General features: G+C 35.0%; 1 protein-coding gene across 4 annotated transcripts in view; it reads left to right on the top strand.

The window, feature by feature from the left end:
• Window positions 1-17,128, top strand: part of LOC112466176 (protein numb) — a 52,151-nt gene that overhangs the window by 18,352 nt on the left and 16,671 nt on the right. For 2 of the 4 annotated variants that reach the window (XM_025034119.1, XM_025034118.1), the window contains exon 1: window positions 11,142-13,914. The exons of 1 other annotated variant lie outside the window; for it this stretch is intronic. In XM_025034119.1, coding sequence (XP_024889887.1) covers window positions 13,840-13,914 — 75 coding nt within the window. In that variant the 5' untranslated portion in view covers window positions 11,142-13,839. Of the gene's footprint in view, window positions 1-3,717; window positions 3,763-11,141; window positions 13,915-17,128 lie in introns of those variants that run through there. One more of the 4 variants, XM_025034120.1, reaches the window with a different exon arrangement.

The raw sequence follows: 17,128 nt of genomic DNA, 5'->3' as shown, positions 1-17,128 counted from the left end.
AGTCAAATCAATTATCTCTATTTATTAATCTCACATTCTCAGATAGTAAAATTTGCCTTTAATTATAGTTTTTAATTATTATAGGGCGTTCTTCATATTTTCTGTGGTATTCCATAATATTGAGTAATGTGGGAATTATAAATTATTTATTGAATAAATTTTATTTTCATTGATAATTAAAAATGCGAGAACGATAGGCAGCGATTACATATATAGTAATGATAAGGTAGCAAAAATATTCTTGAAATATTATTGCAATATTGCGATGTTCGCCATTAATGCAGCTATTATAGATGTATGCAGTGGTTTATTTTATTTCAAGAATCTTTCGTTAAAAATATTATTATGACATATTTATTAATAACTGAATTTGTGTATGACAACTTTCGAAATGTATGAGATCATATTAAAATTAAATTATCTTAAAATAAATGGTAATTCTGTGTTAGACTAATAGACGTTAGATTTAGTTGATTTAAATGAAAATTATTTATTAATCCTGAAGGCATTGTTTATTAGCTGGTCAAAGTTTCGGAGATTTGTCGTTTGGTCGTGGTATGTTTGATTGTGCATTTTTCCAATTTTTGTATACATAAGTATACTGTTAATGAATTGCAACAATTTTACGTCGAAGTTAGTAACTTTACGATGCAACTCCTCGTTGACATTGTACAATAAATCATAGATTTTTTTCTATTAATATATTTAACATCTCCTTCAGCTATTCAGTTACAACGTTAATTTTATTTAATAATAAATTAAAACAACTTTTTCCTTAAAAAAAAAATTAAAGAATAGGCATACATTTATTGTTCTACATGAATGAACATTGATATTTTTAATTTATTGATTAAATATATTTATGATTTTCTTAATTTTTCTTTCTGATTAATTTACTTTTAGAGTAAACATGCATAATAAACGACATTTTTTATAAGATGATTATCTTAATGTATTGAATTTCCTTCGTGGAGACTTCCCTCAAAGTCTTAAGAAATTTAGTTTAGAAATAAGTTTATATTTGCAACGTCGCGTCGGTCATTTTTCCTACACACAACTTAAAATGTGTAAAATGGTCTTTAAAACAGCATTATTTATATTGTTTTTTACTTTATTGCAAAAGGAATTATTTGTGTTGTTAAGTTTCTTCTTCAAAGTTTCCATATTAGATTTAGACTGCAATATTATAAGCTTTTAGGTAATTAGGGGATTTATATTTAATATTACAAGTATGATTTGATTAGAGAATGTTTTAATTGATTATATGGGAAGTAATAAGAACTTTTAAGTGCTTTTAGATTAATTTCAAAATATCCTTTTTTATGTATACTTTCGTTTCTTGCTTTGGAATAATTCGTTGTTATGAATTTCACTGAATTTTTTATTACGCTCGATTAGTTACTATTATGATCGCAAGAATGACATAATTTTTAAAGAATGAAGAAAAACAATATACTGTCCTTTGAATTTTCTTTTACGTTATTTTACCTGATATAACTCAGGTGGAAATTTCATGCTTTGAATGGAATTTTATGACGAATAAAGTTACGAATTCTGATACATTTAATTAATTGACCATCAGAACTGCATTGGAATCGGAAACAAAACGTATTATTGAGATCAGTGTGTCCCGTCGGTGAAAATGCGAGCACGTTGATTATACCGTTAGAACCAGCCTCACGGGACGCGTGCATGTGTATATGATGCATGTGTATGCACCGCATACGCACGTGCTCGCGCTCGTACGTACAAATTCACCCCTATAAAATATTCCCATAGGAGAGGCGCACGGGGTGTCGTGGGAACGGTCTCGCTCGATATAAAGTGCCGCGCACATTTTTATGGGGCACGTATACGTTCAAGTAGCTCGGGGATTCCTTTGTAACGAATCGGCGACTAGTCTTCTCGCCTGGGAGTCGCGCACCGAGTCAATTCAATGAGAATATATTTTTTCTTCCCTCCTTCGAATGTGGGTATCACGGCAGACACACAATTCCAGTTTTCGGAGTACGTTACGCGTATGTTGGCCAGATAATGAGATAATTATCAAATTTCATAACAATGCGTATATATAGAATAAATCAAAGCCGTCTGCCTCTTTCTCTTTCACAAAACGATAAATTACTGTTATTGCCAGTACATTAAGTATAGCGATATTAAAACTGTTATTTGTTATATAGAGTATTGTGTCATCAAGGGGTAATTAATTTCAGACTTTGGACACATTTGACCGTCACAAAAGTGTTCTCTAATTGATTTTTTTCTGGCAATGAGTTGAGTGAAATATATAACCATAAATCTTCTCTCCTTACGTTAAAATTTATGTACCTATTACGAACCTATTATTTTTGTATACGTTAGTAATATCAAAAATTTTTATATTATGTATTATACATTGATTTATAGATTATTAATTTTAATTATTAATTATAGTGTTAGATTTATTTACTTTATTCTCATTTAAATGATAACTCATTGCTTACTGCAACAATAGATTTAATTTTTTTAGTGCTCGTGTGCTCAATGATAAAATTAGCAAATTACACATATATAACTTATAACTTATATTTATATCTAAGTAAATAAATTTAGATGTTTTTTTTATTTGTTACAAACATTTCTTTAGGAGAAGTTTTAAATGTATTAGGTTTTTAGTGAAGTATTATAATTAAATGTCATCTTTGTCCTAGATAATTTACGCACTGAAAGAAATCTAAATAGTTGTGGCAACTATTTTTTTGGCAACTCTGCAGTTTAACTACTTGTAACTAGTTTTCCAAAGTAATAGGAACTAAATAGTACTGAATACTATAAAAGTATAGTCACAGAAACAATATTTGTCAACTATTAGTTGAAAGTTAAATATCGCCTCAACTATAATTATTATAGTTATATAGACTCCATAAAACAAGATATGACAATAACATTTTTCAAGTTTAGACAACTCCTTGACTTATTGTTTAGACAAATATTTTTTTGTTGTGTAGCATACTTCCAGAAGCTGGTGCGGGCGGCAGCGCGGACTCGCGCGGCGAGAGAGTTCGGCTCGCGCCCGCTACGCGGTGCATCGCCAGTATACTTTTGCGTGTTTAAAATTCAACATCGATTCCTATAACTAGGGTCGCTCAGCAGGGTTTTTCCAGCGATCCTTCTAAGGTTCGCCAGTCAGGGTGTGTTCACCCACATATATATTAATCAATTTTGGATTATAAATAGATTGCACCGACGCCGCTAGGCGTCGCATCGCCCGTACATTCTCTCGAGTTCAAAATTCCGCACCGACCTGTATATAAGGAGACCCCCTACGGGACCAAAACAGATATTTTCAGGCGCTAGTTGCCTAGGTATATTAATTATAAATCTTTTAGTTTAACAAATAAGAAATTATTCTTTATTAGACAACTCTAAAAATTATGTTGATATCACTACAATGAATAATTATTCATGTTACTACAACATACCTTTTGCATACACAATATATTTTTCGTTAATGCCACTACTTTCTTGTAGTTTAAATAATTTATTTATTGTTGTTATTACAACTATATTATACATAGTTGAGGCGCTATTTATCCACAAATTTCTAGACGGTTTAACAAAAAAAATTCTAGTTGCTGGTACAAATTTTTTCTCTGAGTGCGTATATTAATAATAGTAAAATACTATAATGCTTCTTTTACATGTGTAACATATGTATATAATTTTTATATTTTTCAGAAAGAAACGTGAACCGTTGGTCTGGAGTAAATTAAAAAATTTTTGGTAAGTTATTAGTTATCAATATTTCCATCCAGGTTTCATGTTTTGAAAGTTACACTTATATTTTACCTTTTTATTTCATCCCCTGCATATTTTTCTGTAAAAATACAAATGTTTAGGGTAGTGATAGAATAGGTAGTAAATTCTACACATCTGCTCGTTCATTCTGATTCATTTCCTGTACATATCGATGACATGTGTTCGCGGTACTTTATATGTTCGCGGTATTTCATATGCTCTTCATACAAAATATACGAAATTTTAGAATCATAGAGCATAGGGATGTGAGTTAGATGCAAAAGTAATGCAACATTGCGTAATATCTTGTCTGATGCTCTTATGAATAGCAAGTATAATATATGTATTTTCTACAAATATATATAATATTTTTTTTATGTATCTTCTTATTCTTGAGATAATTTATACTAAAATTTACTTTACCACACAAATTAAATTATTTTAATTAATTAAGCGTTATATTAGTATTGTACAATATATGTATGTCGAAGGATTAAATTTTGCAACGAGTAATGATTCTGTATTTATTCAATCTACATTAAGAAGAAATTAATTTAAAATTTGTTCAAGTCTCTTAATATATTGATTTCTACTATTTCTAGAACACATTACAAGAGAAATTACATGTCAAAGATAACCTGATAAATCTATTTATTAGATACTTTTAAGTAATAAGATGTTATAATATTTTTTCTTGGAAATTAAGGTACAGACATTATATTCTAATAGGGAATGCAGAACACAATTAAGGTGATAGGTTGATCATCTCAGGCTACTATTGTAAAGGCTAATTAAACATGGGCACGAAGTCCAATAACTTCCATTGAAACTGCACCGCGGACGCATCACGTAAAGCACACCTTAGCCTTTCGGATTTGTTCACATGTCCGGGCCATCCGTTATCCTGCCGATTATCGAATGTTCACGAAACGGTCGTTCGTTGAACGTACTCGGGGATCAGTTTGTCTATCTATCTAATCAACGTTTAACGACGCGCGGGAGGCCGGTGACGAAACGTTATGCTTCGTTAATTGCCATAACCCGATTTCACGTCGCGATTAAGCGCGTGTATGCTCGTTTATTCCCGTGTACAAATAACAATGCTCTTCGTGGCTCCATTGTTGCGCGGCACTTATTGTGTGAACCACCACGCACACCAGAGAGAGAGAGAGAGAAGGGGCGGTTATGGGGCCTTGACTCAGAATTCCCATGACAGATCTTCCATCTTTTTCTGCATTCTATTTTTTAGCGACAGTAAAATAAGAGGAGAAATCTGTAGAAATGATTTACATCTTATTGAGGGGTTTCAATTTCTTCCACCTTTCTACGGTAATCGATACCGAGATTATCGGCCCATTCTCACGAATACCTTGTCCATTAGGAACGACTTCCCGGATCGGATAATGCTTAGAAGACTGAATTTGCGTCATGCTTAATTTACTGACTTGTAGTTGAAAGTTGATTCGTGGTAAGAAGCGAGTAAGAGGCAGAAGAAAGCGCTCATTAGCGCGCAGTCTCTTAACCGGCGTAACTGTCAGGCTCGAAACAAAGGCAACCACCGAGTAAGATAAATAAGGTCTTATTGTATAACTTACACTATGTTATTAACACGAATAAGACATTTTTCTGATTGCAGGAGCAATTTCTTTATTAAGACCCTACATGATTACGCATATGACATATGATACTTATCAAGTGTGATATTAGATTTTTGCGTAATTAATACTTCCAAGGGAAAAACTATTAGTTATCTCTTTCTTTAAGTAGTAACAAGAATAATTTTAATTATACGAAAGAATAATAAATTTAATAATTAGAATTTTATGAAAAACAAATATGTAACACATTGATCTGCTTCGAATAATTACAGTTTATTCATGAAATTGAAATCTATATTTGATATGGTATTTAATCACAAGGGCACGTGATGTTGGAAAACGTTAAACATACGATCAAACAATTTAATTCTTCGAATTGACCTGCTAACATTTAATCGTTAATTCAGAGCAAATGCGTAATATCTGCGTTCGCTGTTAGCGAACACGTTCAACGTATCAAACATTCCATTGCCTCCACCTATTTAGCAGTATGTCAACGGATACTCGTAATGAATAAATTTTAATTGAGGACACGACTCCTGGGACTCGTGTATCGTATTGGCGTGGTTTCCCTCGTCACTAGCTCTCACTATGATATTAAATTCGGACTTCACATCATAAATTCGTATGATTCGATCTCTGTGAAGTTAACATATTTATTTTTAGAATTTCGATGCTGTTAAAGTTTTAGCTCTTCTCCAAACAGTCAAAGAAATTCTGGTGACTATATATAGCAAGGATCTAAAAATTTACCTATCATGATTCTTGAAAAATAAAAATTGCTTGGAATTGCGATATTATATATCTAATTCACACAATCATTACTATAATGTTTGCGCTAAGAAATTCTTATTATGAATGAAATTAACTTTATTTCAATCATAAAATATATTCACATAATTATGTAACGTGATCAGTTAACCATATTTCTATTTACAAAGAGGAAGATAGAAGTCTTGAGATTTCTTCTAATTGTCTTGTCTAATATTGCTACTTTATAACTCCGCCTTTTGTGTGATAGAAACATCTAAGCTTTAAATAATCTCCTTGCAATATTGCATGCGGAAAAGGTATTTACGAAATCTACGTTAGCTTGCACCTTCATTAATTACCGAAGTACGATAATTACGCTCCAAATTCTGCACGGAGAGATGATGTACGCTAAAACACATGCACCCGTTGGTACCTGCTAGCTCGATATGCATGGGAATATACCGGCATGTGGTTTTGTCATAGCCATATGGCGCGACCGTGAACGCACGTGCGAGAAAGACTCGAAAGACGCATACATTCTATATAGGACGCTATTATCTCATGCTCTTTCCGCAACGGAAGAAACGTTCAAACGGTAGATATACTGGCCGTCATAATAAACATTGACAGCTGTAACGAAATTGATCGATATTTTAATGATAAAGTTTCAATACCAGAAATTTTAATAACTATCATTATCTTGAAGGCATTAAAAAGAGATGGCAGTCTTTATTTAAACATTCATATTTTTATTACTTCAATTAAAGAATAATATATTAATTTTATTTTTATGAATTTTAAATGTTATCTGTGCAGTAATAATATATATAGTAAGACATGTATTTTATATAAACAAAAATTCATTTTACATTAAAATAAATAAAACTTAATATTTGCGAAGATTTATTTTTCAACAGCGGGAAAATCATTAATTTACTATTTCCGCTTTGTCAAATGTAGTTTATGAAAATTTATATGTTTCTAACGAGGTATTCATCGTAATAAATCTATCTGGTTGCGAACCGACGCGACGGTTGAAGTGACATAATGTACTTTTGCATATGTAAAGTAATGCAATTATTCGTCTGTTGATACAGTAGTAAACAGATTTTGCAATAGTATGCAGTATGCTACATTCTCGAAACCGGTTATTATCAAATGCCACATCACATGTCGTAACTTGTGGACGAGTATTTTGAACTCGTTTGTATATGGTCACCTATAATTTGTAAGTGAATACATTTAGTTTGACAATATCTTCGTTATGCTTCTTAAAATTCACATAAAATTTGCCTTTATATATATATATCGTTAAAATATATATCGTTAAAATATTATTATTATTATGAAAATGTAGTAAGAGGAGACTTGTTGGGAAAACGTATCGACATGTAAATTTTAAAGTTCCACCAGCTTGAAAATATTAAAAAGTTTATATTCTCGGAAGTTCTCTCCATTGGAAGAACATATTTTCACCGAATTTATCGTTCGATGTTGGTAAAAGAGAAACTCATCACTGAAAAAGCTAATATTATTACTGATATTTTTCAAGTTTGAAAAGAAATTAGTATCATATTATTTTGAATATTTTAAAAGCTTTCAGAGTTGTTTAGATTGTGTAATTGATTTTTTAAACTTGTATTTATTTTATCTTCTATTTATATATATTTCATTTCCAAAATTGTACGCTTTATATTTTAATTTATGGATACTGTTTACAATTATAGTTACTGAAAAATAAATTTTTTAATGAAACTCTTGGATAACTTATTTCAAATTGAATAAATCTATATTATATTAATCAGACGTTTATCCTTTAATACCGATATTAATCATTGTTTTTGTAATTGGATGCAGTTCTGCAAATGCGGAACTAACTCCAAAAGCTTACTTTTTCGCTAAAGTAAATTTCGAAATATTAAAAATAAAATTCTGCGCCGACGTTATCTCAAATATGACCGAACTATAATCCTCCTCAAATACAATCCCACGTGTTATATGCATTTTTAGAAAGTCTTTTGTTCACAATATAAAACAAAAATCAATACAGAACTAAAAATCGCGAAAATGGCGCTTGGTTTCTCATTGCATAACTGCATTCAATTTTTTTTCAGTTTACCTAAAATTTTACGGTACATGCCAATTGAATATTAAAGGTCCAGCGATTCGCACGACGAGTAAAGGGCGCTAACATAAAGGGTGCTACCGGAATAGCAATGGCCTATGTCACCGTAGTCGTAGTTGCAGGTTTCATGGAAGATGTTGAGAGTCGCCCTCCGATCGCGAGACACAAGTGCACCTACCGTTCGTTACTCTTTACACCTGTGCTCACACACAACGCCCCGGTGTTCCGTGTGTGCGTGCGCCGCTGCGACGTGTATTGTGAAATACTCTTGTACGTGCGTAACTGAGTGTGCTGTGCGCGCATAACGTGAAAAAGAATTCGACCGAAATAGTCGCAGCTGGGGCGACGTGCGATTACGGCTTACGACCTTTTTCGAAGCGACCGGACCGCGGAGATTTCTACTGCACGCAGAAATAAGGGACAAGGCCACGATCAACGTGTGCTAAAATAATGATATCATTCGCTCTGCAATATACGTGTAATACAGTGTCAAGTACGACGAAGTAAATAAGAAGGACGGGACATTTAATTTTACCGGTCGAAGTTATTTTTGTTACCGCGGTGGAAAAAAAAGCCTCACATTTATATTTTATGATTCTTGAAGAAGGAAAACGCGTTTGTTTTCTTAGTATATGAAAAGATTTCTTATATAATACAAGAAGTAGAGATAACTTCAAGTTAATTAACTAGCTCTTTATATTTTTGTATTATTAAGAGCAAGCTCTTTGTTAAATTGCAAAGAAAATATAAAAATAGGACAAAATGCTGTACTTTATTTTATGTTTTTTTTCTGTTTCCCATGTTTTTTTGTGTTTATTATATGTTGTAATAAAATTATAAACACCAATGTTTTTTATTTTTTATTTGTTAATTATAATAGCCGTTTCTTTAAAACTCCTTGAATTCCTTCTAATTCAAAGTTCAGATTTTTTTATGCTTATTATAAATATAGAAAATCTCTTGAGAACAAATTTCCTGTATTTAATATCGTGTTTAGCTTTCGAATCCGAGTAGGTACGGAAGCACGAGAGGACGTAGGAGAGCAAAGGCAGATGTTGGATTTCTTTCGTCATTTTCGTCGCGCGCCCTTAAACGTGGAAAGTAAATCCACGTATCGCAGCTGCTTGAAGGGCGCACACGTCCATTGAGAACTTTTAGCTCCGTTAGATGCGAGATCTACCTTGTTTAATTAAAGATTAAGATTAATGCCGTGTGCAATTTGATTGAAAGTTCCAATTATGTAAGCAGAGCTGCGTAATAAGAATGCAGTCTCGTGTTTTAAATACGCCAGTTTTGAATTACATGGAGCAGCGTTAGATAATCCTGACTAAATTAGTATAGCTTTTTTACTTTTTTAAATGTCATTAGTTAATTAATTAAATTACTCGTTTAAGTCAGGTCATCATGTAAAAAGTTGCTTTTACGTCTTCCGTTATCTGTCATTGAAATATGCAAACTCGATCTCGTTGAGTTTGAATCCCTATAAGTTGCTATCGCGTTTTTTTATTTCGAGAATTGTTCTACTTTTCTAATTAAAACTTACATTACAAAAAATACTTAGGTATCAAAAATTAGTCGATCGCTTCGACGAAGTTCCTAGCAGCAGGAAATGTCATAAGTTTTCAATATTTTTCATCGATTTCCTATATTCTGAAGAAAAACAGATTCTGCTCGACGAGAGAGAGCTAGAGAGTGAGCTCTCTGTGCGAAGAGACGCATTGGCCTCCGCGGTAAACTTCTCTCGGTCTCAGCAGATGTACGAGTATTTGCCTCGGCAGCTGCTTCTCTCACCGCCGTAAACTTCGGATATCCACCCCAGCTTTTCGTTTTGAGTTGACCTGAATTCTCCATCATCTTCTCTATATCAACCTAATGTCGAACTGCAAGAGATCGCAACGGCGATCTCCGGATTGCCAGCGCCGATGTAAATTTCTCCGATCCAGCTCAGGAATCGAGCCCGAGTCATTCTCTCGGAAGATGTAATCACGTGAAAAACCGGTTTTGCCTCGTCGATTTAACTTCGAGCGGAAGCCGGCGATCGGGGTACTGTAGAATCTAACTATATCCCTGAGACTACTCGCGAGGTAGGGAGAAGGAAGCAACTTGGGTCCGACTCGGGGCCAAGGCATTCACGTTAGAGGAGAGAGGAGGGATTGATTTTTACTCGGCTGGTTTTGAGCAAGGGGGCTCTCTTCTCCTACGTACGTTCCTGAAATTTTATATATAAAATATATCACCCGTATACGTATACTTCTACATATTGTGCGCATGCGAAGAGAACATTTATTTAACAAAAGAATGTTATATAGTTTTCAATTTAATTTATTTTAATTGCGAAATTTAATTGAAATTTTTATTAATTTTTTGTTATATTGTTTAAAAAATAAAAAACATCTATACATACAATATATATATATTTTATATAATATACATATACTATATTTATATTTTATATAATATACATATACTATATTATATAAAATATATTATAATACATTATATAATTATATATATTGTACGTACATACATATATTATTTTTACAAAAATTAAATTTACTATTTAAAAATTAAAAAATTTTATTATTTGGAAAAATATATATTTATAGATAAAATATTTTAAAAGAATATAAAACGTTCGCGAAGAAAAATTTGAAATAGAAGCTCAAACTTTTATATAAATTGATTATATAAATATAAACAAGAAATAAAATATAAATATATCGTTACATCATATGCAAGAGCATTTTGTCCAGCAAATATAAAGGAGAGAAGCAACAATATGTCTTTAAAGGACGGGCCTGACGGATCTATATCGGTCCCTGATAAACGGTAGAGTGGGATAAACCGACCTGGGTCTGTTGGACCCTCGGCATTCGCGTCTAGAGTCTCTCAGGGGGGGTTGTCGTATATCCGCTGGTCAGGCTCGTTTGTGCCCGAGAGTGTACCTTCAAACGAACTCTTCTCGTCGATACCGTTCGGTGAAAGTCCGCAATGTTGCGTCGCGTCGTTTTCTGCGGTAAAAGTGAAACGGCGCGACGGTATACCCTACCCAAGTTTAAATTCTATTGATAAGTGTTCGTCTCACGCACGCTTCGCGTCCTCCATGAAATTGTTGTATCGTTGAATCATCTACCTGTGTTGTCTGTGACTCCAGATGGCGCGTCTAGATCGTGAAAACGTTGAGCCTACGTTCGAAAGCCGTGGCATCGTCATCGCCCGTTGGATTACCTGACAAATTCTTTTTTTTTTTTATCCCAATCATTGACACGGTTTTTTTAAACGTGAATATTTTCGCCGATCTTTTAACCGTTTCTTCGTCGATGTGAGCTGAAAAAAAAAGACTTCATCGTGCTGTGCGATCGTGCGTCTCTCTATCCGCTTGATTGCGTAAATTTTGCTCCTCGAGTGGAAATACGTGACGGATGATTTTCCCGAAGATGGACGAGAGCGTCAAGCTCCTGGGTTCATCGACTGGATTCTCCACGCGAGAGATCAAACGTACTTTTGAGTTCCGGTGGGGTCGCCGGAAGTAGCTGAGCGTGACGGCGACGGTGCTAACGGAAAAACGTGGGAACTTGCGTAGCGTAACCGCACTTCGCCGCTGCTCCATTAGTTAACGCACGCTAAACGACCTCAAGGATAATCGCATTATACACTTTGCGACAAATGTTTTTTCTATCCCGGGGAAAATCTCTGTTCTCCAAGCCGATATCGTGTGTGAGTCTCTCGCATTAGCGATAAATAAAGAAGAGTACGTAAGAGAGAGAAAAAAAACGTACGAGAAAGATAAAAAAGACAATAACGGGCGGAGATCAACTTGTTTGTGTGCTTCTCGGGTGTCTAATTGCCTCGACGGAAGCACTGCATTTAACGGCTAATTTCCTACTCATCTGTGGGAAAAATATCGCGTCGGCTAAATTACGGAAATTCACAGGAGGAGAACCCACGTTTATAAAATGTGTACCGAAGTCTTTTTCGGCCGTGATTAATTGGTGCATTAAAGCAGCGCGCGTAAAGTTAGTTTAATTGATCGCACGTAATATCCTCGGGGTGGAGTGTTCCGAGGAAAAATTAAGGTCCACATCCACCGTAAAACGTAAAAAATACCACATTCGAAAGTTGAATGGAGCTAGTTCTAGTCTCTAGTGTATGTCCATGTCCGTCCGACATTTAGACAGTTGTGTAATTTGGTAACGAGATTCGTGAAACTTTCGTTGAAAATATTCCGGAGAGTTGTCGTCGTATCTCGTGAAGAGACAAACGATTACGGTTCCAAAAAGGATGAGAGGCAAGACCGGCTAGGGAGCGAGAAAAATACGATTGGAATTTACGATGCTCTTTGTAACGACAGACGTATTGAGGACGCGGGCAGTCATCGTTTAAAAATAACAGAAAGAGAGCGTAAGACATCGTCACGTAAGACGGAGCCGACTGCATTGTGCAGCTCTGGCGAGTGTGCAGCGGAATACGCGGGGTTCTTCACTGTTATCCGCGAGGTGTTCGCCGACGTCTGCGGCGACCAGCCGAAGGGAGAGAGAGAAAGAGAGAGAGAGAGAGAGGTGACTCGGAGAGAGGCAAGACTTAGCGGCGAGACCAGAAACGGAGAGAGAGACCGATCGGAATCCCACTCTTCTAGGTGGAATCTCTGACGTCAGCCTGGAGCACAAGTCGTATGACCAGTTCGGGACGCTCGCTGGTAAAAAGAGACGACGAAAAAGAGGAAGCGGAGGAAGAGTAGGAGAAAGAGAAGAAGGCAATAGCCTCCTCTCTCACGTCTATCTGGTTTTTACCGGCCGGCTCTCGGGAGCATCTCGCGTCGCCATGTCTTCCATGCATCGCGACATCCATCACCAGTAGTAGCGTTCGCTCCTACCTTTTATTCTTTCTCTCTCTCTCTCTCTCTCTTTCTCTCTGCGGCATCCATTCAGTGGCCGTTGTGCCGGACTAAAATTACTCTGGTCGGGTACGATCTACGCGCGAGCGGAGTGCTGGCTCCAGCGCGGAGCGTTTCGGAGCTGCTCGCGACGACTGGGAGGCGTACCTATAATGCACGAACGGTTGTGATATATCAAGTGTGTGAACGGATGTCGCGTAAGATCGGGCCAATCTCGATTTCGTGATAGGATGGTGCTCGGCTGACAATGAGTGGCTCCGCCGGTACCCTTGATGTCACTCTCGGTGGGAAGTGATCTACAGAGTGTCGTTCAAAAGGATTCGAGAATAATTTAGGAATTCAAGCTCTACATCGTGATAAAGTAGAAAAAAATACCGAAAGATCAACCGTTGCGGAGTTGAAACTCAACGAAACCGAATCGCATAGTGCTTCCAGTGGATCTATTCCAATTTCAACAAGGTGTTTGCGTATGTTTGAAAAGAAACCTCATCGATTACTCCCTTTCATCCTGTACAAGAGATAAGTGCGCGACGTAAAGTTTACACCTGTGTCGCCTGAGCGTGCATGTCATTGGACGTTGGTGACGATCGCGCATGGTGCATCAAAGGATCGCCAACGATTCGTTGTATTTGGATACTTGACGCGAGCTGGTACTGCTCGTCCTGAAAACATCGCCGTCTCCTCCGAGAGAAATGGGAAACCACCCGTCCGCCCACCAGCCGCTCGAGAGGGCTACCAGCCATGCTGGAAATGGTCTTCGCCTCTCGGTACGTCGGTGGTGTTGTTTTTACGTCAGATGTAACGTTTTATTTTTACACGATTACTTGCGCGTGCTATATGCCACTGGTATCTGGCGATACGAGGCGAAACTGTCACTTGCGCGTACACGCGCGTGACAGCTGTAACCATACGGTTATTGTTCTGGGTGTTTAGCTTCAGTAGTAGATATATCAGTAGTGGTGTCCATTGACAGCATTCCTTTTAGCGTCAGCATTTATTTTCTAGAAACTTATAAATATGGAATTATTTAAAACAAATCTTGATCTTTAATTTGATTCAAGCAGACTGCGTTTTAATATGTATATTAACACATTTTTAATTTACACACATTTCGCTTTATTTAAAAAATTGAATCGCAAAAGGCCTGAAACTTGTAAAAATAATTTTTAATCAGATCTTTTTACTATGAAAGTGCTAAAATTTTTGCTCAGTTATAATCAACGTTGTTATCATTATAATAACACGAATTCATGAATGCTAGGATAAATCTTAAATTGCATGTCATGGCGTGACCATCAACGTTTTTCCTCTTAAACGAACGAGCGCACGAAGGGACGGTTTATTCCACGCTTCATAAAATCCGAGATTTGCAGCCTTCGGAAATGACGGTTTACCCTTCTTACGACTTCCATTTTTCACCCTCGGTTACACCCCTCATGCATCCTTATTTTTCATTTTGCCTTTCAATTTTCTACGTATACATATATGTATAGTGACTTGTATTTGTTCGCATATTTCTAGATATTAAAAATACTTTATTCTCCTTCGTTCTGAACTCCGGATTCTATTATTGTGTGTGCTTTTATTCTGTTGTGACTAACATTTTTTTCTAGAATTTAAAGAAAAAAAAATATAATAGACATTTTTAATATCTAAAAATGTATACGAACAAATAAGTTACTGTAATTTATCTTCCATGTTCTGTCAATACTGCGATGAAGAATTATGTTATAATCTAATAGAACTTTGATACTTCTTCATCATGAAAAACTTTGTTTACCGGAGATGAAAATATCTCTACAAAAAAATGAACAGATAAATTTAAAATATTTCTTTATCTTACATAATAGTAAAAAGTAAAATTACATTATTTTTTTGTAAATTAATTTTCTAAATGGGAATAATTTTTTTTTAAGGAAATTAATTGTAAGTACTACAGATATAACTTGTTCCGTAGGTGTAGAACTATTATAACGATCGTTAAAAATTTATGTAGATGAACGAAGGTAGAATAAAATCGATATGTGCAGTTCTCTCGTTCCTAAAATCGCTGACCGTGCACCTCAGGTATTTCTGTGACGAGGAACTTCATTATAACGTGGACGAATGACGTAAATCACGTTGGTCACAGTATGACTAATATATTATTTGCATTGCGCTGGACTTTCGGTGTCATCACGAACGTTACGGACGGTTCGTGAGAATTTAATTTCCGTGACAATCGCGAATATTCCCAAGCGCTTAGAAATATCCTTGCGCGACGTGAATCCTTGATACTCATCGCGTTGAGACCATCAATGCGCGCCATGCGAATTATGTAAGCCCGTACTGCATTTGTGAATCCCCATTTCGTAGATGGAATGACGCACTTCATGCGTGACGATTTCCAACAGCGAAAATGACGATACAACGAGGTGCGGCCGGCGCTCGCGTTTCAATGACCTTTGCTCGCAAGCACGTGTCCGGGCCGGCGTTTCACCCATTGGATACCGTAACCGACATTCAATTTATAGTTGAAAAGATGCGTCTGCATCGTGCTGAATATTATGAACACTGGAAATTAATTTTCACAAGCCTCGAAATAATTTGTTACAAACATTACGCCACGCCAATAACCACCACGCCTTTTCATGAAATAAAATTTTAGAAGCATATTTAGTAGGATTTAATAAGTATCTTTTGACATAAGTTTAATAATAAAAAGCAAAAAATTTTAATTAACTCTTTTTGGACTCATATATTCATCGTATGCAGTCTCTTCATCCCGATTTTCATCTTTTATTATTACTATAACTTTCCTTGTCGTTATTATTTTATTGTAGAAAAACATATTTAATTAATATATAAATAAATATGTAATTTGTCCCTCTTTTTTCTTTTTTCTTAAAACACATATAATTTATAAGCATACCTATATGTGTTTTTTTAATTTTTAAATGCATTAATATAATAACTATCTTGGAAACATTATTAATTGTAATAGACTTAATAGATTTAATAGACATAATAAATACAAATATTTTGCTTCATTACACGTATAATGAAAGTTGTAAAATGCTTATTAATTAATTTTATGATAATTATATTAAAACCGGTCAAAGGAGTTTATAAAAATTATACCCTGTTTTTAAGATGCAAAACTAATGTTTTATTTGTGAAAATACATGCGTTTTATAAAGTTGAAGAGGCAATATTAAATTTTTTGCTTTGACACAACAGCTTTGAGATATGATACAACGCGTAAAGCGAAAAAATTCTCGTACAGTGTGCACAAAAGAAAGCCGGTAAAAATTTCTTATGGGTGAAAAGCACCGTGGATTTATTTTATAAAAGCAGGCGGTCGTAGAATGAACAAACAAGCGCTAGATTTTCGAGGTGAACTTGACGAGACGTTCATTTCGTTTGATGAAAAAGTCTTTTGCCTTGCTGTTTCGTTGATACTTAATCCCTAGGAGGCAAGTGGAATAATTTAAAGCTTGGGTATAAGCGGTCATAGGAAATGGCTGGATGTTGCGCTCCTGCGAATTTATCGTGCGTTATAATTACATGATGTTCGTTACGCGTTTTAATTAGCGGATTATTAGATTATGTCGAGACTGCGAAAATTTCGTTTCTGCCAAGTAGACCTGCGATATTTGATTTAATATCGCGATGTCGAACGACTCGTTTTCTACTTCCGTTTTTCTATACTTATTCAATATTTTGATGTACAAGTATATAAAAAAGACTCAATGTCCGTGGATAAATCGATATCTTGGAACCGTAATGAGTAATGCCATCGTGGCTTATAATAGCAGCGGTAGAAAAAATACTGTGACGAAGTCTGTGCAAACACAATAATTATGTACATACATACGTACGGATATTATTAATTTTTTTATTATACGCATAATAAAACTTGTAAAACGAACTTTGAAAAGTAAAAGAATTTGAAAATGATAAAAAATGATAGTAAATGTTAAGATAATAACAGTTCTGGAT

The sequence above is a fragment of the Temnothorax curvispinosus genome, unplaced genomic scaffold (genome assembly GCF_003070985.1).
Source record: "Temnothorax curvispinosus isolate PA1 unplaced genomic scaffold, ASM307098v1 QBEX01015975.1, whole genome shotgun sequence".
Taxonomy (NCBI): Eukaryota; Metazoa; Arthropoda; class Insecta; order Hymenoptera; family Formicidae; genus Temnothorax; species Temnothorax curvispinosus.
The sequence above is the reverse complement of the archived record's forward strand: the minus strand, read 5'-3'. Positions and strand labels throughout refer to the sequence as shown.